This window comes from Schistocerca gregaria, chromosome 3 (genome assembly GCF_023897955.1).
Source record: "Schistocerca gregaria isolate iqSchGreg1 chromosome 3, iqSchGreg1.2, whole genome shotgun sequence".
Classification (NCBI taxonomy): domain Eukaryota; kingdom Metazoa; phylum Arthropoda; class Insecta; order Orthoptera; family Acrididae; genus Schistocerca; species Schistocerca gregaria.
The window spans coordinates 874533183-874557760 of record NC_064922.1 but is presented as its reverse complement, the minus strand read 5'-3'; the positions used below and the strand labels follow the sequence as shown (position 1 = coordinate 874557760).

Here is a 24578-nt window from a genome sequence, read left to right as displayed (position 1 = left end):
TATGCACAGTGACCAGTAATGTTTTTCACTCACTCTGTGATATTGCCAGCTCCAGGCTATTACTGTACGGCACAGCAACTGGACTGTTACGACGCTTGGGAATATCGAGGGACTGTGTCTGAATAACAATCCAAATCAAATCCATTGACCTATGTTCTATAATTGAGGTCACATACATTCAATTACAGTTTTGTGGTAGTTTTCTGGCACAGTATTTCTCATTACACATCTAGCCAAGATTGATTATTCATATGTACTTGCTTGTTGCTGAAATGTTCAACACGCAGAACAAAATTGCATCAATGTGGTTCTAAAAATATATTTGACCATTGGAGGCACTTCCTACTGTGTCTTGTGCAGTAATGTAAGAGTTTCTCATCACATAAAGCTTGTTACTTAGTAAACCAACACAGCACACATTAGTAGACATACAATCACTGATTTAAAAATGCACCTTTTTTAGGCATAGCTGATTTCACAATGAGTAATAAATTCTTTACTCATAAAACCAATTCCGAATTGGAAATGTATGTGTGTTACATTAACAATTGAAACTCTGTGAGAGACATGCCATGGCCCTACCATACATTACAAAAGCCCATTCATTATTACTGTCTCTTGCCAAGTAAACAGTGTAGCAAAAAACTCTAACAACAAAGCCTGCTGACATGCATTCAAAAGGGTGTGCAAGCCAAAGTGGGAAACTGACTGTGTCTGGAGTTCTCTGCTTTGAGCCTATTGTCTCATGAAGCATTTGCTGTTCTAGTTTCTGTACAAAAATAGCCTTTCATTTGAAGCAGGAGACACAAGTTATTTTAAACTTTGGAAAAACACTTTGCCAAATTTTGTAAAATAATAATAATAATAATAATAATAATAATAATAATACCCCAGAAGACATGACAATGTAGCAAAAATAATAAATCAACAGCTTGTCCTACAACATAAACTTATAAAACAACACGTTCCCACATAAAAGTATGCACCACAAAATGTACTGGAGAATGATGAATACAAATTATACTGGAACAGAACCATTATACCAGATAAAACACCACATAACAAACCTGACATCATACTCAGCAATAAAAAGAAGAAATTAACACAACTAATCGAAATATCCATACCCAATACAACAAACATACAAAAGAAAACGGGAGAAAAAATTGAAAAATACATCAAACTGGCTGAGGAAGTCAAGGATATGTGGCATCAGGATAAACTTGACATTATACCAATTATACTATCAACTACAGGAATCATACCACACAATATCCACCAGTACATCAATGCAATACAGCTACATCCAAACTTAAATATACAACTACAGAAATCCGTAATTGTTGATACACGTTCAATTACCCGAAAGTTCCTAAATGCAATGTAACATATACCGTACAGTTAAAAGGAAATCACGCTTGATCAAGGTCCGCGTCACTTCCTACTTTTGACCAGACATAACGTCTGAGATAAGAAAGAAATAATAATAATGATAATGATAATAATGATAATCGTGATGATGATGATGATGATGATAAATTATAACTGTGCAACTGTAGAGGAGAGTAATGTGTAGTGCAGTTTACCTAAGTTAGGGATCTAAATAATAACAACTTTATAATTTTGTTCAGTTTATCTGAACTTTTGTTCTTTCTCATGTAGTTTAATTAGCAACCTTCTGTTGGTGCTCTGATGTGCTTATGAGAACTTCAAAAAGTTTTGTAATTCCAAAAATAATTGTTTGAAATGATCAAACATTTATTTGCAGGTCTGTTACGAACGTGTTGCTCGTGGTATGCTGCACAATGATCGCATTTCGTTTGCCTTATTGCTGTGCCGCATATTCCTGAAAGGTGTCCCGAATCAACCAAGTCTGGACCAAGAATTTACTTTCTTCCTTAGGGGTAAAGAGGGTGTCATTACTACAAAGACTCCTGTTGTTGAAGGATTGAATTCTGAGCAGCTAGAGGCACTTTTCCGCTTATCCTTAAGGTAAGAACTGCATATGAAGTCCTACCTTTTGTATTGGCACACTGAAACTTTAATTTATACGAATAAACGTTTCGTGCGAACGTGCAATTCCGCCTGTACAGAAAAAGTATTCTAGTGAAATGTATCTACAGCTTTGTCCTTTTTTTTAGGTTACCATCCTTCAAGAATTTAATTGAAAAAATAGAATCTCTGCCTGAATTTGCATCATGGTTGCAACAGAGCACACCTGAACAGTGTGTTCCTCAGTTGTGGCAGGAGGAGAAGCCAGTTAATGCTGTAACAGCTGCTATGTATCAGCTGCTGATAATACAGGCAAGTCAAACATTTTTTTACAGTATAACATTTCTGTGCCACTCTATACCTCTCCATTATCTGTGCGCTTCCCTCCCCCTTTCCCCCTCCTCTATACCTGTCCTTAACACGAAGCTAAGTGCCCATGATGTAAGGCAAAATATACAGTTCCAGAGTAAGCAGACAACAGGTTATGGATAACATATTGGTAAAGAAAGAAGAAAACAGTTTTATGTTTTATACATGATGATGAAATTGAGTCTTAAATAGCTGGCTCTAACTAAAAAATAGTGTTCTTGAAAACTTTGTTATTAAAAAATTTGAAAAAAAGAGAAAGAAATAGGAAAGTGTAGGGTACATTAGTGTCCAGTAGTCTAAAAGAAAAAAACAGGCTATAAAAAAATTTAAATAAGTAAAGTGTGCCTCAGACCATGGATACTGTATTAGTCAGTGTAAAAAGGTTTTTTCTCCTTTAGGTACAGAATTTTCCTGCTCTTGCTCTTGCTCTTGCTCTTCAGGCACCAATCTTGATATCATTCCCAGCTGTGGCAGATGAGTTTTTTGTGTAGTTTAATTTGTTATCCCCCTTTTAAACATGTTTTTCACCCAATTTTTAATGACACACTTCCTGGCTTGACCTTGGTATTGAGACACATCTCTTTATTTTTAATGTCTCTGAATCTGATATGCAACTGATCATTTCATTGCCTCCCTAGCCACTCGACACACACACACACACACACACACACACACACACACACACACACACACACTGGGGAGAGGGATATACAACGGTTATCGTCAGGCAAGTGGAAACTGTAGGGTAATGGGTTTGGTTACAATGTGTTCCACTCCATGTACTGTCTGTCACCTTGTTGATATACGCAAAAACTTTACCTTAATTATCTGGTTTTCACAGTTATCTCTGTTACTTTCTGTAGTGGACCTGCTATGCCATGCCGCTCTGTGGCTTATTAACCTTTTGCAGTTGAGGCGGGTGCTGAAAGAGAGATCCAGTCCATTCAACCTACTAAATGATGTAACCAATTTTGCGGAAACTGTTCCTTATTTTACATGCAGTGTTTATGTGTACAGCTTCCATTACAATTGTCGGTGAACAGATCTGTTGTAACTGGCAGCTCCAAACAGATCATGACGTATGCCAATCTACCAATCTGACATTTTAGAACAAACCAACAGTCCTCGTTTATGATCTTCAGTTGTTTGGGGGTTGACGTAGTTGTCTGCGCGCTTTGCACCGTGGCTTCCAAGGCACTGACAAGCTGCTGTGCTAAAGTGTAAGTGGGCCTCTACAGGAGGTGGAGACGTGTGCTCAATCACGGAAAATAATGAGAATTGATTTTTGCGGCACTTGACCGAATTTTTAGTTTCAGTCAATGTGTTACAGTTAAACTGAAAAATTAATTTCTGTTGCTTTCAAATGTAATAAAAAGTTAACAAATATGTCTTCCATCAGCAGTTTCATGAATGGCTGAAATTGTTATTGGCTTTGCTTGTCTCTTTCTCAGGCATTCCGCCCAGATCGTGTGATAGCAGCCAGTCAGCTGTTGGTATCTGCGGTGTTAGGGGAAGACTTCATGCCAGCTGCAGAGAAAGAATTGGATCTGGCGGCTAGTGTAGAAACTGAGCTGAAAGCAAATGTTCCTGCCCTGTTATGCTCTGTGCCAGGCTTTGATGCCTCAGGAAGAGTGGATGATCTGGCTGCTGAACTGAGCAAACCTATTGCAAGTATTGCCATTGGTTCTGCAGAAGGTTTCAGCCAAGCTGAACGTGCCATTAACATGGCAGTGAAGACAGGAAGGTAAGTCATTTCAAATGTAATTTGCAAATTTTAAGTGGCCTATAACTTTTATGAGTAAATATTAAAAATTCTATTTTCTCAAAATATACATTCATGCAATTTTTTTTGTAAATTTGCAAGTCAAACATGCTGAGCAGTGCTCTTTCCAAAACAGTAGTAAGTAATAAAAGCAATTTTATGTTAAAATACTTAAGTGCTTACTGTGTACAGGCTGGCTAAGACAGATACTGGGTATTGTAAGGCTATCTATCTTTGGACAGTTCTGTAGTACATGTCATTTTGAAAGGCTGTCTAGTTTTGAACTGATCTACCAGCATTTCAAAGTTCCCAGCATGAATTACAATAACATACGCCATTGATTTGAGTGTGAGCAGTAAATTGTAAATGGAGAAATCAAAGCAAGAGCAGCTTGGCAAGTGCCCAAATTGCAAGGCACATGTAACAGTTCTGGTTCATTTTGACAAGGCTGTTTTGAGGCACACTGTTTTAGAAATGTACACAAATGAGAAATACGCTGTGGCCCATTAACTTTTAAAAATCATGAATGAGAAAATTGGCTTCAATGATAGTGTTACGAAGTTTGACATTGGTTTAAGAAATTTTTTAATGGAAAACTGTGTCATTACTGCAAACGTGAGACCTACTTATTAGGAAAATGCATGCAATAAGGAAAGGTGGTAATTTAACAGTATATTACGTTTATGAACCTTTTTAGGAAAAATCAGAACAATGGTTTCCAACCTGGGAGTAATTGCCCAAAGGGGTAAAATGAAACACTGGGCAGGGTGGTTGGTTAACTGTATCAGTATCACTACCTCATTACACCAATAAATGTGAGGTAGTTAAATAATTGTAAAATTGTCAAATATCAACATCAATGCCGATGCATTAGATGAGAAAGAGGATCAGGTGATAAAATTAGTTTCCTATTCAAGTACCAACTGTTGTGTTAGAACCTGATAATTTACAGCACATGAATAGCTGAGCTGATAAGAGTGGGTGTGAAAGTTGCTTTCTTATTTTTATATGTACCACTGTGCATAATATATGACATACAAACTTGCAGGCATAATCATGGTTGTTGTGAAGTTGAAGAAATTTATGATAAGGGAAATCCGTACAGAAATCTGAGATATATTTTGTAACAACATTGTAATTAACGTGAAAAGAGAGAATTATAATTCTGACATCAGACATGGGCAATGCTACGGTCCTAATGCCACATGTGGTCTGCAATATCATTATTTTTTATCTCTTGAATGACGTTGTTGTCAGACACAGTGACAATCCTACCAGTGCATTTGACAGGAAGATGACAATTCTTCCCAATGAGTCAGGCTTGTCTCATATGGTTACTAAATGTCTGTCACAAAGACTATATGCCCTTCCTAAGTAAACAAGGAAGGCATTGCTCTTCTGCACCTACATAGCAACTGTCAAAATACCTGAAACACATTCTCAGACAGTCCAAGAAAATTTTTTTCCGCACAAGTGACGTATCACTTGAATCCCCCCCTTTCTATTTCTCGCACTTCCTGCCATGTCAGTTGCCATTCCTTGGACTCTTGGAAAGACATTTATAAATAAATCTAAATGAGGCAGAAATGAATTTGGACATCTCTGGTGCTCACTTCAGCTTGGCGCCCCCAAGTGGCCACTTTTGTTGATTTGATCTTAAACTAGACCTGATCAGCGAATATATGAGGATGTGGAAATATCACATTTGCAACACCACTCACTTTTTTACGTTACCTCAGTTAACTGTGGCTCTAGAATATTGATGTTATGGTCAGCATCAATGTGGTCTGCATCTTTGAAAGTCCAACTTCCTGACTTCTTCGTATTAATAGCCAAAACGTTTGATTACATTTCTGAACTTTTTAGGCAAGTTCTGTCAGTTTATTTTCTATTTGGTGGAATACAGGGTGCATCAAAAAGAATCATCAGATTAAAAAAAAAAATCGTAACTATTATGTTGTTTGAGATATTAGCATGAACAACATGCTGTTGGAAAGGCAAACTTAAGAGTTTCACATGGTTCCTGCTAGGTAGCTGCAGTGTGTGATCACTTCAGTTCTAGTAAAACTGGTGTCAGGACAACGGATAGCATTTTTTCTACATTTTGCGCAGTGTGCATCACTAATAACAGCTTAGTGTGACTTTCGTACTAGGTATGGTGTGGATACTCCTACAGCACAGAACATTAGACAATTACATGAACAATTCTGAGAAATGTGTTGCTTGTGTGAAGGCAAATTGCCGGGCCGTCTCAGAGTGTCTGACACAGACAATGAACGCATCTGCAATAGTTTCACAAGGAGTCCATAGAAATCTGTTTGCCTTGCAGCTTAGCAGCTCAGGATGCCCCCGATGTCCATCTGGCATATGTTGCGTTGACGATTACACATGAAACCATACAAAATTCAGCTACTGCAAGCTTTTCATGAAGGTGGCAAACAACAACGTGGGGATTTCTACCAATTTCGTTCTTGGAAAGATGGAGGATGACAGTTTTCTTCTGCACTTAGTGTTTAGTGATGAGGCAACATTCCTTTTAAATAGAAAAGTGAACAATCATAATGTGAGAATATGGGGTATGGAAGAATAAGTTGTACAACATGAGGGGACTCTTAAAAATTTAATGTCTTTTGTGCAGTTTCATGGGAAAAGGTGTATGGTCCATTTTTTGTTGCTGAGAACACTATTACAGGAAGCACATATCTCGATATGCTTGAGAATTGTCTTTTTCCATAGTTGAAGACTGATTTGAATGATTTCATTACCAAGGGGATGGGGCACTGCCACCCAGGCATCTGGTAGTGCAGGAATTGTTAAATCAAAGGATTACCGAACGATGCTTCAGTCACTCTGGACCAAATGATTCAGCATTACATTACTGGCTTCCAAGGTCACCGGACCTGATTGTGTGATTATTTCTTGTGGGGGTTTATGGAAGACTTTGCTTATGTGCCTCCATTACCAACAACAATAAATGAAGGAATCGAGACATCGCATAACAGCAGCTGTAGAAGCTGTAACTCAAGACATGCTAGCTGCAATGTGGGAACAATTTGAATACCACATTGACATATACCACATGTATCCAGGGGTGCATATTGAATACCTATGAAAAGGTATGAAGAAGGAAAAAAAAGTTTTTGAGTTTCCCTTTCATCAAAACACAAAATTCATTTTGTATGTTTATTAGTTTCAGAAATATAGACGTACCAAATTGTATGATTCTTTTTGATAAACTCTGTGTTGTGAACATTGTGAACAAACTGATGACATGGCGATAGGCAGTAAGATATTGCCTGTCTTGGCAAACTTACACATGGAGCACTTGGCAAAGACACCAGAATCCACAAAGTTCAAACCAATGTGTTTTTATTGATATATGGACACCAAATTTGTTGCGTATCCTCATGGAATGGAAAATGACTTGAAGATTTCCTTGAATATTTAAATTCTATCCTTGGAACTCTATCCTTGATATCTCTGAACTTGCTAGTTAAGGGGGGTAAGACGTCAAACGGGCCGACTTGGAGCAGGAGTGTCACCACAGGAAATTTTAATTTCTACTGTCTATACTTTTACAAATAAATTCATAAAACTTTGCCACCATGACCAGGAAGGATTGAGAACTCTCACTCATCGCAATGGAAGTTCAAAAACGTAGCAAAACATCTTTTTTTACATGTTGAAATTTCATCATTTTTTCACTTATTACTGGCTGCATGTGTTGTTATAGGTACACTTTTCTTCCTAAGTAAGAGAGATTCTTCGATGAATTTTTCATAGCATACAAACAATAGTTACAGTTGTATGAAACTCTAGGATTTTCCAAATCTATTAAAAAAACTGTGGGAAAAACTGGGATAATTAGCTATAAAACTTGAGATTTTTGTAAACATGAAGCTTAAAATGCAACAGTTCATTCATTTTTTCATAAATTAAATACATTCTAGAGTTTCATACACCTGTAACTATGGTTTGTATGCTGTGCAAAAGTCATCACAGAATCTCTCTTCCTTAGGAAGAAAAGTGTACCTATAGCAACAAATGCAGCCAGTAGTAAGTGAAAAAATGATGAAATTTCACATAAAAAAGTGTTTTGTTACGTTTATGAGATTTCACTGCTATGAGTATGAATCCTGAATCCTTCCTGGCCATGCTGTTACAGTTTTATGAATTTATTTGTAAAAGTATAGACAGTGTAAATTAAAATTTCCTGTGGTGCCTCTCCTGCTCAAAGTCAGCTTGTTTGACGTCCTACCCCCTTTAAGAGGCAACTGGATGGATCTCTCGGTCATAGTGTATGCAGGACACACACACACACACACACACACACACACTAACTGATTTCTATCTCCATGCCTCAAGCCTCCACCATTGGTTGCAAAGAAATTGGATGCTAGACTCTGGTCTGTAGAGGTCGAATGCTTTCAGACTAGGTGAGTCTCACCTAAGAATTAATACACAATTATCAAATTAAGCAGTCATTGCAGTCAAAATTTAAAACATTTGAGCAAGAGGTTCTTTCTAGGACAAACAGAAGCCAAACGTCACTTGCTTAACTTGAGATGGCCCATTATCCAGAAGTTCAATAATCTCCTATGGAAACATGTGGTCCAATATATTCTGCTCCTGTCAACAAAGATAAAAAAATCTTTGTAGTGTTAAATAGGATGTCGGTCTCAGAAAGCCGTGTGTGTACTCTATTTCTTGTGAATGGGGCACCTCGTATGTAGAACAAGCTGTGAGAACAGTCAATGAGAGGTCTAAGGAACATTGGCGACACACTCAACTAAAATAAGCAATCGGATCAGCTGTCATCAAACACTGCTTTGAATGTAATCATGAAGTGAAATGTAATGAGACCAGAACTGTGGTGCAAATGTGAAGTTCCTGGGCAGCATGATTAAGGTGTCTACTGAAGTAAAAAAATGCCACAAAACCTTACAGGAAAGTAGGTTTCAGTTTACACAAGGTCTATGTCAGAAACAGCATCACATGTAGTGTAATTAATATGCTGAATTTTTGTATAGATCAACGGTTTGAAAAGTGTGCCATAGAGCTGGCTTTAAATAATTCTTACATAGCAGTAGTAGCTTTATACAGGGCACATTCAGTTAACTTTAGCATTTTTTTGAAACAGTTAGATGCACTCTTAATATACATGTTTAAACTTGGCAGAGATGTCATAGTTGTTGGAGACTTCAATGCAAATTTACTAACGAACTCCAGAAACAGAATGAATTATGAGAATTTGATGTCCTCATGTAATCTTGCTTCTGTTGTAAATTTTCCTACCAGAATAACTTCACGAACAAAATCATTAATTGATAAGGTATTTATTGACATAACAAAGGTCCTGAATGGTCTCTCTGACCACGATGGACAAAGACTCACCATTAACAGTTCAAGTATTTGTGAGATTAATAGTGATCCCAACTGGAAAATTACTAGGAAATCTATTGATGAAACTACTGAGATTATTAAATCATGTCTCCAAAATGTAGACTGGGGTCCGGTATATAATTTAGAAAATGCCAATTCCAAATCTAACCTTTTCAGTAATGAAGTGGCTCTAATATTTGACAGTACTTTTCCAAAAGAGTACATAAAACCCATACTAAAAAATCTACCAACAAGCCTTGGATTACCACTGGAATTAGGATTTCTTGCAAAAGAGAGAGTTGTACGTTGGCTCAAAAAAATCTGATGACCCTAACCTTTTAAATAACTATAAACAATACTGTAAAATATTGAACAAAGTCATTCAGAAATCAAAAAGTATGTATCTGTGCTCAAAAATTAATAGCTCCACTAATAAAATCAAAACTATATGGGAATTGATACGAAATGAGACTGGTGCAAATTACCCCAAGACCCAAAATGTTGCTTATAACAGTGAAGGTAAGCTAGTTCAAAATAAAGACATTCTAGCTAAAATTTTTAATGAGAACTTTTTAACTGTTGCTGAGAAAACAGCAGGCAAAGGCTCTTCAGAAAAGGCAATAAAAACTCTGAAAGAACTTTCCCTAACTCTATAGACATGATAGGTATGGCCCCCATAACTGTGCAAGAAGAAAGAAAAACCATAGAGCCTCTAAAAAGTAAAAATTCATCAGGTTATAAAGCTACTTGTTCGTCGAGCAGCTTTATATTTATAAACTTAACTTTTGGGGGTTCATTTTTAGATGAAGAAATCGGAGAATTCTTCACACTTCACATTATTTATTTACAGGCGTCACTTGTACAGACTCTCCAGCCGAAAACATCACAAACAACTGACTGACTCTGACCTCGCATCATCTCTGCTTATATAGAATTTTAACAATCACTCACAAAATATTGCATTATTAATTCTGAAGAATTTCAAAGTTACAATTAAAATGTACAAAATGTTTGCGAACAGACATTACACCCGAATAAGGAAAAATTAACAATATTAGTTGACGTAATTTTTGTAGTGTCATCACTAGGTTTAAATATTAAAAATCGATATGGTTCTAATTACAATAATGTCTTTTGTGAATTTTGAGTTATTTAATTAATTACAGTTCGGTTTCAGATACTAACATTTAATGACATCACAAATTCTGCTTTCTATCAGACTGTATACAAGGAAGTTACAAATACGCCCTGAAATACGAAAAATCTGAACATTGTGTGATGCAAACAATTGGAGAGTTAATCAAAATGTGTTTACAAAGTACATTAATTTCAAAATAGGATATAAAATGAATAACAAGTACGAATACATTGCTTGGTAATCACTTAAAAAGCTGTTTCTCAAGATAATGAAGCTTTTTCTATACTAATACATTTCTTGTTCCAAATGATCGTAATTAGTGGCTCTGACCACTTATACCAATACTTCTACAGTATCTTATTATCCGTTACTTTACATTTCTTAGCTCACCCTGCTGATGAATCATTTAATTTGGCATTTATTATGTAATTCCGTTAATGACGACAATAAGTCTTTTCACAATGAATACAGAATATTACTAGTAAATGCGACAGACTGATATATAAATACACATAGGTACACATACAAATCCCTAGGGCACTGTATTGTCCAATAACTACACAGTTACATATCAAAAAACAGTTGGTATCAGTCATTTCAGTTAACCCACGGGTCGGGCTGTATTGTTATACACCCCCCCAGCCACTCTTACAAGTGTAACTTGTATGAATGGCTGCTAAATACCCTCCAAAATAGAATTTCTTTTTTTCTTAGCTGTTACTCCAGTCACTGGTGCATGTTGTATATCTTAATGAATTGGCAGCTCACAATCATCCGTCCCAATGCGCTGTCCATCTTGTGTCTGCAGCCCCTCTGCTTCTGGCAGTCTCTACACTGCAATAGCACAGTCCACTATTAGTTTTTTCAGTTTCTTAATTTTTTTTCAGGTCAGGTAAGGATCTTTGATACAGTTCTCTAGGTAGGAACAGGGATGAACTCATTTCGCAAGGTACTCGTGCAGGTTACAATTAAGGTCACATCAGGTATAAATGTATCAAAATCATTAACATACTATCCTACACTATTAGTATATTTATAGACAAAATCACACAAAATTAAGCATCTCTAAACTGTAAGGATTTAGCTATATACAACTTAAAGTTAATGAACAAAAATGAATTATTTATGTATCCTTTCTTTTTGATTAATATTTCAGCATAATACACTATACAGCATATTAAATGTCCCAGATATCCTTTAGCTCTTTATCATATCAAACACAAACTCACTGATTGTTCATTAGCACACCACCTTGTAATGACAAACTTACTCATTTTTCACAGTACAACTTGTCCATTTAGTAACACGTGTACATCCTTAACATTGTCCATTTGTATATCTCATTGGCAAACTAACAAAATCATGACCAAGCCTATAATCTTCAAAGAACCACCCACAAATCAAATACATACTCTACAGACCATAACCACAATGACCTCCATTATCTTATATCCCCTTGGATTCTATTCTGTAATGAAAATGCTAACAGTAATTTATTTACAATATTACATAACATAGAGTACACACACACATATGGATCTGGAAAAGTTTTACACCACATATTAATCAGGAATTATAGTAATAACTATTGCCTGAAATGCTTAAAGAATTATTAGTCATTAGTCAAGGGAGGATTCAAATTTTATACACAGTTAAATTTATTTACTTATTTTCAAACAATGTCACTCAATAATCATATGACATACAAAAAAACTTATACTAAAAGAATGGCTAGTATTTTCAGTGAGAGATAACTTCGTTATAGGTTTATAGATGAGTAAAGGATGTATCATCCGAAAACGAAAAGAAGAAAATAGAATGCTACATAGCTCGGAGACCTAGTGCTCGGCACGCACTTGATACAGGATGTATCCTCCTGAGGGCTTTTACATTATCTTATTTTTTCTTGGTATTTGACACTTGTTTATAAGGTTTCAGTTCAGTTATGTTACGTAAACCAAATAGTCTTCCTGACTTTGGGTACACTAATCTATATGCATTTGGGTGTGGCATAGACTGAATTTTGAATGGGCCAATATAGATGTCAAAGAATTTCTTTAATTCATTGCTTATCGCTTTGGATTTTTCATGTGTTTTCACCAGGACCAGATCATCAATTTTAAAATTTGTAGGTTTCAACTTCTTGTCATGTTTGTTTTTTCTTAGTTTCCCCTGTTGTTCCATTACTTTCTTGACTATTTCTTCTCTTTCCTGTGGACTCATAGCTTTACATGCTGGGAATTCAATTAATTCGTTGATCAGATTTGGCGGTTTCTTATGATACAGTATTTCATATGGGCAGAACCCAGTAGACGAATGTTGTAAGCTGTTCAGTATATCTTCAAAGCTGTCTACGTACTCTATCCAACTCACATGATTTTTGTTGCAATAAGTTCTAAATAATCTCCCTATTTCTCTCATGTAACGTTCAGCCGGATTGCTGGACGGGTGATACGCAGAGATCAGAATATGGTTTATGTTCTCATCCTCCACAAATGTTTTCCAAATTTTAGAAGTAAATTGTGCTCCATTGACAGAGAGCATGCTCTTTGGTTTTCCCACCTTTGTGAAATAGTCTCTTCTAATTTTCAAAATGATGTTCTTACTTGTTGCTTTCTTCAATGGATATAGTTTAATGAATTTTGAAAAAAGATCCACCATGACAAATATGTAACAAAATCCTCCTTTAGCCTTAGGCAATGATCCATAAAGGTCAACTGCTACAAGTTGTAGTTGTTCCTTTGGCAAGATGTTTTGCATATATCCTCTGCAAGTTTGATTGCTAACTTTTACTCTCTGACACCTGTCACATGTAGATATTTGCTTTCTCACTCTCCTAGCAATGTTGTAGAAGTACACATTTTCTTGAATCTTTTGGATACATTTCAGTGTCCCACAATGCCCGAAACTTTCATGTACATACTTTATCAACACTTCAATATACTGTTCTGGCCAACACAATCTCCAAGTGTCACTGTCTGCACTGTATCTTCTGAATAGTATACCCTTATGCACTTTATAATACTGCTCTACTTTCTCATATCCTCTTTTACCTAGATAACTTTTAACTAACTTCCAGTTGGAATCATGGTTTTGATATCTACGGATGTCATTACAAATTTTCCTGATTTCATTCTCATCTTTCACCCCTTTTAGATACATAATCCGAAACTCCCTTTCACACTCATCACTGTTATTTTCACCTTCTCCTCCCATTGGCAACCTTGATAGAGCATCTGCGATTTGATTTTCTTAACCTTTTATATATTTTACTGTATAGTCGAACTGCTGGAGGAATAGTGCCCACCTGGTTATCCTGCTGTGATGCAAAGTACACTCTTGTATGTAGATCAAAGCCTTATGGTCTGTGTATACTACCACTTGATGTCCTAATAGGTAATTCTTGAACTTGATGAAAGCCCAATAGACTGCTAACAATTCTTTTTCGGTGACAGTGTATGACTTCTCATGTTTCTGTAAAGTTCTACTGGCAAAAGCTATTGACCTGTGCTCCGTCACACCATCTACAATCTTTTCTTGGAACAAATGAGCTCCCAGTCCATAGTCACTGCTGTCGGTCATGATACAAAATGGTTCTGTAAGGTCAGGTCTGTATAACATTTTACTGTTGCACATCTGTTTCTTGATGTTGTCGAATGCTTCCTGACAATCCTTGTCCCATACCCAAATGGTGTTCTTCTTCTTCAACAAGTTGTTCAAACACGGTACATTTAAAGCTTGATTGCTGACAAACTTCCGGTAGTAGCCACAAATTCCATAGAATGATTTAAGTTGTTTCTTAGTCTTGGGTGCAGGAAATTTTGCAATGGCTTCAAGTTTTTCTTCATCAGGTAAGATTCCTTCTTCTGATATGGTATGGCCTAAAAATTTGAGCTGTTTAACTCCGAATTTGCACTTCTCTAGTTTTAATGACATGCCTCCCTGTCTTAATTTGTAACACACTTCACCCAACAAATGTATATGTTCTTCCCAACTTTTTCCTGTTACAAGTATGTCATCAACATAAAGGATTAGTTTTCTTAACAGTTCTTTTCCTAGAACAAAATCCAATGCTCGAATAAATTCTGCAATTGATACATTAAGGCCAAATGGTACAACACAATAGCAATAACATCTTCCTCTATATAAAAACGCAGTATATTTTCTAGACTGAATCTCTAATGGTATCTGATGGAAACCAGCTGTTAAGTCTAAGCTAGACATGTACTTCATATGTTCAAACTTATGTAATAACTCATCTATATTTTCAGGGTGATCAGTTTCCCTCTCAAGGTATTTGTTTAAATGTCTTGAATCGAGCACAAATCTTACTCCACCATCACGTTTGGAAACCACCACCAACGGGTTATTGTATGCACTATTACATCTTTCAATTACTCTCCACTCTTCCATCTTTTGTAGTTCTTCCTCCACAGCTTTTCTTTTTGAAATGGGTACTCCACAGGGTTTGATGAAAAATGGTTCGTGAGGTTTTAGTTTAAGTCTACATTCATAGTTCTTCACTTTCCCAGGTTTCTCACTAAACACATCTTTGTATTCCCACAACAAACTGCCTAGTTGATCTGTCTGTTCTTCATTTAAATTACCAGCTTCTTTTAGTTTGGTGGCCACTAATTCAGCATACTTGTCTTCACTGCAGTCTTCTTCATTGTCTTCCTTGTTAATGTCGATCTTCTCATCTGTACAAATCACTCTTCTAATCTGAAAATTATTCTCTAGGCAATTTTGGATAATTAGTTCAGTCACATGTGTTCCATCTGCCTTTGGCTTGGTGAGCTTTAACTTTTTGTTATTCCAGTCAAAATCTGCATTTACTCCTTGTATCCAATTCATTCCAAATAAAATATTCTCATTGAGATCAGGTACTACAAAGCATCCTTGGTTATACTGTACATCATTAATAGTGAAAGATATTAAGGCTTGCCTGTTTACAACTTTGCTGTGCCTACCAGTTGCTCCCTTAATTTTGATTCCAATAACAGGATATTCTTCAAAGTCATCACTATGTCTTATCTGGTCTCTAAATTTTTCAGAAATAGCACAGACAGGACTACCCGTGTCTAAGAGGCAAAGTCCTTCATAATTTGCAACTTTTATACGTATATACGGGCAACCTAAAACTTTTTCCTTCTTACTGTCCTCATTTTCATCCAACAGATCTTCTTCAATATCTCTAAAGTCCAAGTAATTTGTACCATTTTTGCCTGTACAATTTCTCTTACTTGTCTGAATTTTACTTAATGCTATATCAGATGATTGCTTGATGTCACGTCTGTCCTTAACACACTGTCTGTTTTTCCCGGAACTGATCCCACTGTAAGCCTGTTGATTGGTTCTACCTTGCCAGTTGGAATGCAATTCTTCACAAATAATCTTGATGACCCTTTTTATTCTGTCACTGTCACTATAATCCTTGTAAGTATCCCATAACATTTCTAGCATCTCATCTACATTATGATGGCTCTCTGCGTGTTCCTTATCTGATGATACCTTCCCAGTTTTCATTGGCACAATCTGATCTTCATATTCTTCACAAATACTACTGATATCATCTTCTTCACTACTAATTAAATCTTCTTTAACCTCCAAATACACCATGTCATCTAATTCTTCCTCACATTCATCATTACTTCCAACACTTCCACTATCAATATTACTACATATACTATCATCTCCAACACTGAACACTTCTACAACATCTTTACTATGACCATCAGAATTGTTGACATGTACACTAGTACAGGTATCATCACTTAAGTGCTTAACAGGGATAGGTTCTTCTTTCATTAATTTACTTAATCCAAACTCATCAAGATTACTATCAGAACCAACATTTTCCTTGCAAACTTCATTACCACACTGATTATATAGACTTGAAATAGTTTCTTCCTCTAACGGAACTTCCTCAACATTCTTACAGATGCTATTACTTCTATCTACAACACTTTCATTCATACATTTCCAGAGTTTACTGTTAAACTGCAATTTGCCAATTTGATGCACTCGTCTTACATTAGTACTGTCACTTCCACTCCAACATCTTCGATTATTCTGTCTTCTGTAATTATTTTCGGTGTCTCTAGACCAGTGGTGTTTAGCCTGATTTCGGTACACATTTCTTGCCCCAAACTGACAGGCTCCCAATGAGGCATCTGTCAGTTTAAATTGCCTCGTCCTGATTGGTGATTATCAAATTGTCTGTTATTATTTTCCCAAGGTCTCTCCCTGCTATTGTGCCCTCTGTTTCCATCCCCATTACTATGGTTGATCCATCTGTTATCACTATTATTACTCCTGCCTTGATTCCTGCTTTGGTTCCACCCCCCAGTTGGTTGATTGCCAAATCTGCCATTGTTTAACCTCTCATTTCTCTCAAAAGCTCTATCCAACTTATCTACATACCTCAAGAACTGATCTACAGAATCATCTGGTCCATAAATCAACTCCCACTGTACTCTTTTTGGTAGTCTTCTTTTTAATGCATCTATTTGTATTAGTTCATCAAAAGGTTTGTCGAGGTGTACTAATTTCCTCAACTGACTTTCACAAAAACACTTCAAGCTACCATCACTTTCCCTATACACTCGACCATTCAAAAACTCACTTTTAATCCTAGCTTGCTCAGTATCTGACCAGAACTTATTTAAAAACTTTCTTTCAAATTCATTATATGACATGGTAGAATTAACATTCTGATATGCCCACGAGATTGCTTCTCCATCCAAAAATCGTTTAACAAATTTAATTTTTTACATTATCTGTCATGTCATTACTAAAATTATCCTGACAATGCTGTAAAAAATCAACTGGATGCAATTTCCCATCTCCTGGAAAGCATTTTATAGGTATGCCACCCCATACACAATTAAAATTGCTAACAAAATTTCTTTGGGCTACACCTTCTTGTAACTCTACAACTTTCTTACTTAAACCTACAACATTATTTTTACACAAATCTATTTTTTCATCACACTTTAGATCTACATTACTTATTTGATTGGAAATTTCTGCAAATTTTAACTCTGAATTCTTTTTATTGGATTCAAGCTTTTCTTCTAAGATTCTCCTAGTCTGAACAACCTCTACTTTCAGTTTTGAATTTTCTACTTCTACATGGTTATCTAGTTTTTTGAACCTTTCCTCATTTTTGGACAACTCTTGTGTGAAATTAGTTTCTAATACATCAACCCGTTCTTCCACTGCTCCTACACGAGTATTGAGTTCACCCTGCCCTGTCTCGACAGTCATTTTTAGTGCTGCCAAACCATCCTGGATTTCCCTTATCTTACTAGTATCCTGCCTAATCTGTCCCATCTGTTTCTTCGCTTCTTTCATATGTTGCATTAATAACATTAACAGATCGTCTCCGCCTACTCTTCCCTGTGCAATTGGAGTACTTGTGGCGACATTTTCACTGGAACCCTCTCCACCAAAACCTCGATCTACACTTAGTTCACTGATACTCGATCCTAGGTCCGAAGTGTTTTCAATTGATTCACCGCCTACACACTTTTTATCAGCCATAGTAAAATCTTTTCCTCACAAAAACAAAAAAAAACACAAATTAATTAAAAAAAACTGTTACTCATCTGAATTCCAGCGGTGCAGTCCGAGAATTTGGTCCATTATCATCAGATCAGTTGTTATGATTTACGATCTCCCCATGCAGGTGATGATTTTCTTTGTATTTCTTTTCCACACCAACTCTTCTCATGCAGCAACATCCACTCGTTCTGTGCGTCCATAAACACAAAAATTTCTTCACAATTTATGTTTAGTATTCGTCTTGCGGTCACCTGAAACAATTACTTTTTAAAAACAGTTCCGATTTCAATCATCAAATCCCAGCTCACACCACCACTTATAAAGCTACTTGTTCGTCGAGCAGCTTTATATTTATAAACTTAACTTTTGGGGGTTCATTTTTAGATGAAGAAATCGGAGAATTCTTCACACTTCACATTATTTATTTACAGGCGTCACTTGTACAGACTCTCCAGCCGAAAACATCACAAACAACTGACTGACTCTGACCTCGCATCATCTCTGCTTATATAGAATTTTAACAATCACTCACAAAATATTGCATTATTAATTCTGAAGAATTTCAAAGTTACAATTAAAATGTACAAAATGTTTGCGAACAGACATTACACCCGAATAAGGAAAAATTAACAATATTAGTTGACGTAATTTTTGTAGTGTCATCACTAGGTTTAAATATTAAAAATCGATATGGTTCTAATTACAATAATGTCTTTTGTGAATTTTGAGTTATTTAATTAATTACAGTTCGGTTTCAGATACTAACATTTAATGACATCACAAATTCTGCTTTCTATCAGACTGTATACAAGGAAGTTACAAATACGCCCTGAAATACGAAAAATCTGAACATTGTGTGATGCAAACAATTGGAGAGTTAATCAAAATGTGTTTACAAAGTACATTAATTTCAAAATAGGATATAAAATGAATAACAAGTACGAATACATTGCTTGGTAATCACTTAAAAAGCTGTTTCTCAAGATAATGAAGCTTTTTCTATACTAATACATTTCTTGTTCCAAATGATCGTAATTAGTGGCTCTGACCACTTATACCAATACTTCTACAGTATCTTATTATCCGTTACTTTACATTTCTTAGCTCACCCTGCTGATGAATCATTTAATTTGGCATTTATTATGTAATTCCGTTAATGACGACAATAAGTCTTTTCACAATGAATACAGAATATTACTAGTAAATGCGACAGACTGATATATAAATACACATAGGTACACATACAAATCCCTAGGGCACTGTATTGTCCAATAACTACACAGTTACATATCAAAAAACAGTTGGTATCAGTCATTTCAGTTAACCCACGGGTCGGGCTGTATTGTTATAAGGTGTAGACAACATTTCCAGCAAACTGATAAAAACCAGCTGCATTCAACTCTCTAAAGTTCTAGTTCATATATTCAATTCCTCTCTAAATCAAGGTATCTTCCCTGACAGAATGAACTATTTTACTGTGGAGCCCCTCTACAAAAAAGATGATCCCACAGATGTTTCAAACTATCATCCTATCTCTCTTGTAACAGCATTTTCTAAAGTCTTTGAAAAATGGATATACGTCAGGATTGTCAATCACCTTGAAAAATTTGCACTAATTAGTAAATAATAATTTGCTTTCAGATCAGGTATATCTATGACTGAAGCAATTTATGCACTTACAAATAACGTTTTAGAATGCCTTGAAAAGAAAAAATTACCCCTTGGCATATTCTGTGACCTGATTAAGGCTTTCGACTGTGTCGATCTCAGAGTACTTTTAGGAAAAGCAGCCCAATATGGAATCTGTGGACAAATGGATAACTGGCTCAGATCGTATCTAGAAGACAGACGACAAAAAATAGTAGATAGGTATATTAACCACTATCTCACAATATCTCCTCTCACTCATGGGTTTCACACTTCTCTATTCCTCTGCATATGAAGCAAATGAGGCATACCATCATTATCACACAAGATGGAAAGGTGATACGCACTGTGAATGGAAAAATCTCTCACTGGTACAAAAGGGGATAAAGTACAAAAGTACAAAAATCTTTAACACACTCCCGAGTAATATAAAGTCTCTTTAAAAAAAAGCTATTTAAAAAAAGCTAAAGAAATTCCTACTGGAAAAATGTTACTATTCTTTAGATGAATTCTTCAGAAGAGATAAATAATTTGAGTAGTAATTTAGATTATTTCCTTTGTCATTGTATCTGTATTGTTTTTTTAATCACTATTGTATTTTTGTATTGTATTGTTTGTTATCTCTCTTATATTATTGTATTGTACCAGTTTTGAATCATTCATCTACCATGTGTAATATACCAGTATGTATTGTATTGTGAGATATCTATATTTTATCTGCTTTACTCGTTCCACATCCATACGTAATCATGCCATACTGGATCTATGGAATATGTATCTCAGATAAATGAATAAATAAATAAATAAATGAGGTATGGTACTCTGTTAAGATCTCACAAGCCACCACATCAATCAGGACTCTGAAACACAGAAACAATTTGTGTTTTGCTGAATATCATTGTAGGATCAGTAAAACAATGGAGCATAAAGTTTGTAGTTGGCATCAGCAGTCGAACTCGCAATCAGCTATAAATAGCAGCTTGAGACCAACAATCTTTTGCAGTCTGGTTGGAGTCCAGGCAGCGAGTATAGATAGGAGCACAACTTGCAGCACCTGAAGGAGACAACTGAGTCACTTGGTCGAATATTGTACATAAAATGGAAATGACATGACGGAACATCCGGAAGTACATCATTAATCTGTCACAGAGAGAAAACCTGACAGAAGAATACTTGTTCCTGGGATTGCTGGACACTACTATACCTGGCGAAGATATTTTCTGATGACTGAAGAATTTTAATGAGGAAAATGAGACGCATTAGTCGAAGTTGGTAGAGGTGTTTGTACAAATGGAGCACCATACACATTGGGTGTTCACCCTGGATTTCTTGCTTGTTAAAAGAAGTTGCTCCAAATGCACCATTCAACCACTATATTATACATATTTATGCTCTGGCTGTGAAAACCCTCCCATCTGATTTGTGGCATGTACTCTTGGGTAGTAAAGTTTGTAAACCGTGTGTCTGAGGTAATGCAAAAAACATGAGAGTTCTCAGTTGTACTAAGAGGTTCAAGTTAAATTTGATGTGACCCCTCTCTACATGACCCCTCTCTACATGACCCCTCTCTCAACAGAAGTAGTTGACTATCACAGGCTAGGTATCGTATTGAGGCTCGATATTTGATGGCAAATTGCTTTATTTCTGGAAAAAGGCAAAGGTGGAAGAAGATACACTTGTGTGTCAAAATAACAGATAATTCATTTAAAGTGACACATCTCATGGATCTTTTTGTTGCAATAAATATGTTTAACTTCAAATCGCAAGTAAATATGGTGAAATTTTGTCAGCACAAGATTAAGTTTGTTAGTTTTTTCACAAGTCGAAGCTTTACCAATGCGGGGCGAAGTTCAATACATTTCAGTTTTTCCGGAACAGATAATGATACTGAACACCAACATTGAAAACTCCTTATTTGCAGATGGAATAAATCAGCACTTATCAGTAATAGTCAGTCAGTAACTATTCTCCTGAACTGGAGAATCAACTAGTAAATGCCTTGGTTTGAAGGCAGTTTTCAGAGAGTGAATGAATATTGTCAAACAGTGAAGTAAAAACCAATTCAGAATTTGACTACTGGTACATGAAAACAATACACTGAAAAATATTTCACTAAAACAGTACTAGTAACATTCTGGAGAAAGATTGGTGCAGACTATCCATTATTATTGGAAAAAGTTGTAAGATTGCGGATTCCATTCATCATAAAACATGTGTGAAACTGGCTTAGTGACTATGGTGGCAATGAAAACAAAAACGAGGAAATGATTGAACTTAGAACACAGTTTTATGAGGTGCATTGGCCAAGACCAAACCGAATATGAAAAATATTGTTAGAAATATGCAGTATGATGCATCTCATTGACTTGTTTTAATATGACACCTGCAAAAACATCAGAGTGTTTCAGTGAAATTGATGTATTTTCCTGTAATTTTAAAAACTAGTAGTATTCAAATGGTTGGGTTTTTGGCTTTTGTATAATCTAGTTCAGGGGTAATGGTGTCGGAAAGGTTGAGAAACACTGCATTAGAAGAATATGTGATGGTAATGAAGTTATGATAGCAAAAGTTTCTCTGAGAACAGTTTGAAGTGATTGCCATCACTTGTGCATCACTGAGCAGTTCTTACTCTGAAGTTTTCTCTACAACTGAGTGAGAATGATAGGAAAGCTGGTTTCATGGTCTTGCTTCAAAATAGAAATATTCCCCGACTGCAAATCATACCAATACCGAATAATGCACAAAAATTATCTTGACTTAATTTTGGCTGAGTGTTTACGCAGTATTGGGTTTACCATCATGACATTGTCTGTATAATCATATCAGATTTATTCAATCAACAATGTGGTATGAGCATGTTCATGCTGTATGTCATCTCTCTGGTCACAGAAAACAATTGATGAATTTGTAACATAACTGGCCACTAACAAAAAACCATTCGTTTTGTAGATGGGTACTTTTGAAAAATGTACACTTGGCACCTCAGTGGCTTGTGCAGTTAGAGAAGAAACTACATAGCCTACAGCCTCATGCCAGCTTCCGGTTATTCTTGACAATGGAGATCAATCCAAAAGTACCAGTCAACCTGTTGCGAGCAGGACGCATCTTTGTATTTGAGCCACCACCTGGCATTCGAGCCAACCTGCTGCGCACATTCAGCACTGTGAGTAAAAAAGGAATTGTAGTATTTTTTACTGCAGATTATGATTAGATGGTTGATTCTATGAAGTTAAGGCATAAGTTGGTGCAGAATTACTTAGTTTATATTGTCTGACAAAGTGAAGATTTTTATTGGTAACTTAATTATTTTATTTAATCTTCATCCAGGAATCTAAGTTCTCCTCCTCCTCCTCCCCCCCCCCCTCCATTCCTCGCCCGCCCCCTCCATTCCCCGCAGTCTTTCCTTCAGTGACTCTTCGTTGCAGACAAGTTCTTCACAGTATATGTCCCAGCCCAGATGTTGTCCTCCTCCTTCAAATTTCCATTAGTTTTCTCTACTATCTGTAAATGTCCTTTAGACCTCATTCTGTCAATGCATTTCACTTTTTGCATTTTTTCCACAACTACATTGCAAAGCTTTAAAAAAAGTATTTTTCCTCTTTCTTTTTATTTTGCAAAAACAGACATAATGTCTTCTGGGATAACAGCATTCAGTGATTTTATAATGTTACTTAAAATCAGTCTTGATTGCAAATTTTTTATTCATATGAACGGTTTCGGTTCATTCAGAACCATCTTCAGATCTGATATTTCAGTTACAGGAGTAACCGGTCCAAATCCAGCAACTTTCACATGCTTTCTTCTTAACTGCCCATAATTCACTGCCATACATTACTACAATCCAAATAAAATTCCTGTTGAATATGTCTCTAAATTATCTGAGTTCTTTTCTCTGCCAGCAGACCTTTCACCTTTAAAAAAGCTTTTTTTCTCATAGATATTATACTTATTTCCTCCGCTGGCCAGTGTGGCCTTGCGGTTCTAGGCGCTTCAGTCTGGAACCGCTTGACCACTGCGGTCGCAGATTCGAATCCTGCCTTGGGCATGGACGTGTGTGATGTCCTTAGGTTAGTTAGGTTTAAGTAGTTCTAAGTTCTAGGGGACCGATGACCACAGATGTTAAGTACCATAGTGCTCAGAGCCACTTATTTCCTCCATACAGCTTCCATTTTCTGTTACCAAGCTTTATGAGAAATTACAAGATTTTAGTAGTTCCAAAGTCTTTCCTTACAAGAATATTTTGATGCAACCTGATCCTCTTCACATTGGTTTGGTCTGTCTGTATTCATCCTCATTCCATAAAGTATAGTCTTCCTGATTCAGCCAATACTGCTTTATTATCTATGTGGTTGACTTTTCCTTACTCCTACTATAACGCCTCTCGTTTTCTCTCCTCCCCCCCTCCCCCACAATTGTGTACTTTAGTTTATCAACACACATATTTAGAGGTCTTGGTGACAAACAACACTCTTGTGTGACACTTCTTCTGGTGCTTGTCTCAAGAGTTTCATCACAAATCCTTACTACCATTTTCTGTCCTATGTACAGTTTCCTTAGAAGTCTTCTGTCCTCTGTCTACACCAGCCCCTCTTAATATCTTTGTGGGGATATTCCAGCCCACTGCATCAAATGCTTTTTCCAAATTAATGTTATATACAGTGTGTTAGCTGTAAGTTGATCAATATATTCCCTTGTCCTGATTTGTTATAAGCCAGATGGCCT

At 36.2% G+C, this 24578-nt stretch overlaps 1 protein-coding gene across 1 annotated transcript in view; it reads left to right on the top strand.

Annotated features, from left to right (window-relative positions):
- Nucleotides 1-24578, top strand: part of LOC126354951 (dynein heavy chain, cytoplasmic-like) — a 217351-nt gene that overhangs the window by 174004 nt on the left and 18769 nt on the right. Inside the window, 4 exon segments of the mRNA XM_050005032.1 lie at nt 1769-1992; nt 2142-2304; nt 3813-4105; nt 22806-23019. Coding sequence (XP_049860989.1) covers nt 1769-1992; nt 2142-2304; nt 3813-4105; nt 22806-23019 — 894 coding nt within the window.